Raw genomic sequence first — 5,846 nt, 5'->3', positions numbered from 1 at the left:
GAAAAATACAGACAAAAAACGGTTCTCACTTGTAGGTGACAGTGGCCTTCTGAGTGGACGGATGAAACCTCGGATATCACTGTGTGCGTTCCTGAAAAGATAAAAGGCACTCAATATAATCAAGATTTAGATAGTTGCATGTGAGTCTAACGCATACCTGAAGTGTGTGGCAAACTCTCTACGGTGGAAGGTGTGGCCACAGAGGAAGGTGAACGCACAGCTCGCTCTGTTGTTTCTGCTGTTTACGCTCTCCGCCTGAAGCTGCAGGAGAAGCTTTAGCGGCCGGTCCACCATCACCTCTGCCAGGGTCGTCTTCTGTTTGAAGGGAGCTTTGCGGAAAGTATGTGTCTGTGTTCCAATATCTACATAGAACCCGTCTCCTCCATTTGTCTCACTGATCTGGCAAAGAAAAATATCATTTACCTATTGCAATGATTTCAAATTCCAGAGAATAGTTTTCATACCTTGTGACCCATAATTGCTAATTCAGCATAGCCAAGGAGGGTTGCTGCAGCTTCATCGGAAAACCAGTCTTCTTCATTGGCTCCAAGGTCTGATGTGTCCACACTTTGATGTTCAGTCTTTGCCCGTCCAGTGGTCTCGTAATAATGAACCCTCCGCTTGTATCGATAACTTACAGGGGCCTGCAAGAAAAGAAAAATCCATTACATTTTCATAGATACTGTAGATGAGATTGGTGGAAATTAGTGTTGCGCCGATGCCATTTTTTGGCCCCGATACCGATACCTGATACCTGGCTGTGCATTATCGGCCGATACCATAATAATGTAAATAAATTGCCATTATGGCTTTTTTATCAAGCTGCTGCCTACCTTTGTGAAGCAGGAAAAAAATCTAATAAAAAGTGAATCCAGTAGAACTTTTTATTGCCTACCAGGAGTGGGTGACAATAGTTGAATAAACTTATGGCTCTCAAAATGGTATCGGTGCCCTATTTGTTGGTACTCGCCGATACCGATACCACCACTTTAGGGCAGTATCGGGGCCCCGTCCGATACTCGGTATCGATGCAACACTAGTGGAAATGTCATCCATTGGGAAACACAAGTGAAGCAACAACATTTTTGTCCCTGTACATCCAAACAAAATATTTGTTTCTGATTGCATTTCTTCTTTTTTTCTGCTTCAACTCTTGGCTTTCCCTTCTCAGCTCGCTGCCCTTCTTATTCTCAGCTGTTTCTGTTGTTTCCACCTGATCCTCTCACCTGGTTGTTATGCTTTTCTCTTCACTCATAAGCTCTCTGGTTTTCTACTCTCATTACTGACTACTTCTGTTATTCTGCTTCTTCTTCCATACCAGTGGTATGTCCTATTGGTGTTGTTTATGTTTCCTATGGCCAAAGGATGCACCATAGCTCGTTAGCCAGCTGCTTAGGGCCAGTATATTATAATAACCAGATAGTCCATGCTGATACAAATCAGAACCAACTTCACCGAGGGTGTATGATTACGGCTGTGTTTTGAAGTGGCCCAATGCAAGAAGAGACGCAGCATTAAAGCTGGACATCATGTTTGCCATGGTCTTGGTTCTGTTGTGCTTTACTTTGCTCCTTGTTTTATAGTTTTACTGGTTTAATTCCTATTTTGTTGTAGTTTCTAGATTTGTTAGTTCTCAGGTTTTTCTGTTGTTGTCCTCTTTTGCCCTCTTGTGTGTGTTTCTTTCCCCTTGGCTTCCTCGTTGTCTCCTCTCACACCTGCTCCTTATCTGCTCGTTAACCCTGCCTATGTCTCAGTCAGCTACATATACTCTCCCTCTGCTGTCACTCTTTGTTGGTTCCTTGTCTTTGCTGTCTTGCCATGCTGTTGTCCGCGTACCTCGTCTCTCCCTGGCTCCTCGTGTTTGGTTTCCTCAGATGTACCCTTGGTTCTGGTTTGCTTTACATTAGTTGGATTTTTGGATACCTGCCTTTGTTTACTGTTTCTCTCCATTAAACTGCAAGAAATCTCCCCAGCCTCTCTGCCTCTGCATTTGGGTTTTCAAACCTCAACCAAAACCTTGACAATGTTAAATTTGGTGCAATCTCTGGAACCATGGTCCATTTTTTGTGGTGAAAAGGACTGCATCCCTCTTCAGAGATACCACTGAGCTGATAAAGGCAGCTTTGGTGATACGCCTGTTTCAATACAATTGTTGATTTTTGTCAAATCTCCACCAATCAATCGACCAAGATAGCACCCGGTTCCTGTCCTGGGCAGACATGTATCTGGTGTTGCCTTCTGCACTGTAAGCGCTTCTGCCTTGTGGTTATCATCTTAGCATTGCTGCTAACTCACCAGCAAAAGTGTCAAGTAACAAAGTACATATACTTTACTCAAGTAGAAATTTTGCCTATCTATACTTTACTGGGGTAATTCCTTTTTAGACAACTTCACTTCTACTTCTGATATTTTTTTTGCAACTTTCTGCTCCTTACATTTTAAAAAAGACTTGTTAGTTTTGTTTAATTTAACCCCATTGTCATTATGGCTTTTTGGTATTAAAAAAATTAAAACCATCTAAATAAATTGTTTCATCCAGAAAATAAATGTCTTGGTGCTTTGGTTGGATAACAACATGACAAAATAAATGATTTTTTAAGATTATGCAAAGTTACATTTGACACCTTTACTGTAGGAGCCTAAATTCAGTTTAAGTTAAGATAAAAGAAATCATTAATAAGTTACAGTAAATATCAGAGAGTAAAAGGTTCTCATATGTAAGTATGTTCAATATTTCTAATTGTACTGAGGTTCTTTTGCAAATGTGCACGGTTTGTTTCTGGATGTTTAGGGGAGTTGCTTTTGCTTCAGTGTTAGTCAGGTAATTGGAGTGGAGAAGTTTTTTTTACCTCATTTACATTTCGTTTATTATTTTATTTCTTATGGAAATGTAATCTCTATTTTGTTTTTTATTAAAGTGGAGTTGTTTACTTGAAGTAGATTACAGAGGGGAAAAGAGCGTGAAGCTTATGGCTTCATTACTTAGGAATCTACAGTTACCATTAGTTATAAAACCAAGAAAAAAAGTATAAGGAAGTAATGATCCTGAATTGTAGAAAAATGTTCCTATAATAGGATAGTACAGTAACCAGTATAAAGTTTAAAGCATATGTCCTTAATATTTTTTCATCTATAATTTTTTGTTTTATACTTTAAGCAGTTTTAAAAATGTAACATTTACACTTTTATTTGAGTAGAAAGCTTAAGTTGCGTTCCCCACATCACAAATCGTTTTCAGATAAACCTCACTGCTGTCACATCAAATGCATTGTTTTTGTTGGTAATTGTTCATTATTGGATAAACTGATCCCTAATTGCTTTTGAATGTTACCAAAGACTGCTGTTACCCATCTGTGTGTTATATATAATTTCTACTGATAATCTGATGGACATCCCCTCAGTGCATCAACAGCTGAGCTAATGGACTGAACATTATCAGACTCTACCTCATGAACTCATTTGGACTCTTTTATGTTTGCTCTGTTAATTCCGGTAGCTTGTAGTGTTTGCATAGTTTATTGAACATATTAATACTGTGATAGGGATTATCAGGTTCAATAAAGTGCTTCTTTTGTTTTAATCATGATAGTCTGTGAGTATTTATACAGCAGTGACCGGTTGTCTAAAGGGATCAGAGCCTACTTCCTTTGACTTAACAACTTCAATAGACAGAGACAAATATTTCCCTTTTGTTTAATGATTAATAACTACTATTATAAACCAAGTTATTGACATTTACTGATAGTGAAGACATCTTGGACATTAACAACTGGTCCAATATATCCAGCCACAAAGCTAAGCAGTTGATAACACCTGCTAATTGAGCAAATTGTCAGTTATAATCATTTTACTATTGATTTAATTGACATATCAATGAACTAAAACTTCCAGATCTAGTTAATAATATATTTCTCATCTAACGGTAAAATTGCACAACAATGCTATAGAACAGCATTGGGCTATCTGGAATGGCATACAGTTTTGAATAGAAACTGAATTTTTTCTGAAATCTATCTTGTCTGACATGTCTTCATCCTTTTTAGTAAAAACACACACAAAAAAAACACGTTAGATTTATCTATGTATAAATCTTAATGGGTTTCAGGGATTTTAGGCTCATTTGTACATGAAAAGTCTGAACGGCTCAGTAGTTAGCAGTAGTAGTTTGGTTTAAATCATGTTATCTGCTTGAAGCTTCATAGTGCAACACGTATTAAAGATCTCATTAATAAAAAGGATTGCTTTATGTGTATTTTTGCGTATCACCTTGAAAGATCGTAGAGTCTGCACAGGAATTGGCTCCAAGCTGCCATAAACGAAGTCTTTCTCCCTCGGCGTGCAGGCCTCTATCTGTTGAAATGTAATTAGCATGCGTCCCTGATGCACCATGTACATGTTGTACTCCTGTGGAGTGAGTTCCTGGCCCAGGCGCTCCAGAACTCCCTCCTGCCAGGGAGCTAGGCCGGTCTTACTGGTGTCAGGTGGAGGCAAGCTTCTGGCTGCAGCAGAGCTATCCGCCTCTGCTTTTTTCTGCCTCTCCTGATCTGCACCTCTTTGCCCTCTTCCCTCCTCTGCAGGGTTTTGGTCTTGTTTTGGATTTTCTAAATTTTCCTGAGCGACAGCACAGGCCCGTTTCTCCATGCTGAACATCATCTCAAACAGGTTGTATTTCTCTGTGTTGATAGTTGGGGTTTGTGTGACATTGCTCTGAGCAGTTTCATCCACAGAATTACTTTCACACATGCTGCTTCCAGGAATGTCTGCAAAGGAAAAAAGGCATAGCATATTTATATAATAAGTTTCCCATGTTTTGTTTAGATTTCAAGCATTTTTCTTAATTTAACCAACCTTCACTGTCCTTTTGGTCTAGAAAACTAAACCCTCCAACTGCTGCATCCTCTTTAATCTCTTCCTTTATTTCCTCTTGCTCTGGCTCTGTGAGCTCTGGGTAAAGTGGCTTCATTTGAAGGCGTGTGTATAGGTCTGACTGATCAACTAAAGCCATGGCAACATCCAGAGCATTTCCCTGGGTGTCATCTCCCTTCATTATATTGTGCTGCAGGGCACTAAAGCCATGTGGGTTAGTCTCATCTATTGGCCAGCGCAGCCACTCCATGGAGCAGCTCACCACACTGGCCGGACACACCTGGAGGTGAGCCGCCCGTGAGGAGCGGGGAAGCTGGACCATACAGCCGTACTCTGCGTTGAGGCAGGGCACCCTGACATTGGGGCAAAGCAGCAGGTGATCCTCTTCTTTGCACAGGTGGTATACTGCTCCACAGAGGAGACGGCAGGGAGCGAGAGCACAGCTCACACCAACCTCCACTCGAGCTCTGCAGCGCCGACTGTAGCAGGAGTCACAGTGGAGATGCTGCCGGGTCCTGGAGGCTCGAGAACGATGACTCTATAAGAAAACAGCATAAATAAGGTGTCATTTGTCTTCTATTTGTGAATGAGCCTTCTTAGGTTTTCATCAGAATGATTCCCACATAGAGTCCGTGATCAGATAGTATGTATTATGTATTATTCAGATCCACAACAGAAATGAAACAAAATTATACACATTTAGATTAAAATGGACAAAACCAACTACTGTATTTGCTTGTTGTTGTAATATGTCACCTGGGGTGAATTGATTTTGTAGAAGTGTTTGCATACTTGACTAATATTTGGGTCATCAGACGATTCTTATGGGTCAAAAGGGAAAAAGTTTGGGATTATAAATCATAGAGCATCTCAACAGGGCCAAGGGTCATTTTTGGCCCCAAGAATCATTTTGTGTCACTCTCAACTATAAATCAAGAATGGTATTATTACTGGTTTTTCAACTTTGTCTGAAAGAAAAT

At 40.0% G+C, this 5,846-nt stretch overlaps 1 protein-coding gene across 1 annotated transcript in view; it reads right to left on the bottom strand.

Annotated features, from left to right (window-relative positions):
* Positions 1–5,846, bottom strand: part of LOC107084186 (F-box only protein 40-like) — a 9,896-nt gene that overhangs the window by 2,174 nt on the left and 1,876 nt on the right. The window contains exons 3-7 of the mRNA XM_015373896.1: positions 4,849–5,404; positions 4,267–4,760; positions 465–644; positions 158–399; positions 30–91 (exon numbers count right to left, since the gene is read on the bottom strand). Coding sequence (XP_015229382.1) covers positions 30–91; positions 158–399; positions 465–644; positions 4,267–4,760; positions 4,849–5,404 — 1,534 coding nt within the window. The remainder of the gene's footprint in view (positions 1–29; positions 92–157; positions 400–464; positions 645–4,266; positions 4,761–4,848; positions 5,405–5,846) is intronic.

The sequence above is a fragment of the Cyprinodon variegatus genome, unplaced genomic scaffold, assembly GCF_000732505.1.
Source record: "Cyprinodon variegatus isolate N-32 unplaced genomic scaffold, C_variegatus-1.0 Scaffold94, whole genome shotgun sequence".
Classification (NCBI taxonomy): domain Eukaryota; kingdom Metazoa; phylum Chordata; class Actinopteri; order Cyprinodontiformes; family Cyprinodontidae; genus Cyprinodon; species Cyprinodon variegatus.
Note: the sequence above shows the minus strand (reverse complement) of the source record. Positions and strands in the feature narration are given on the sequence as shown.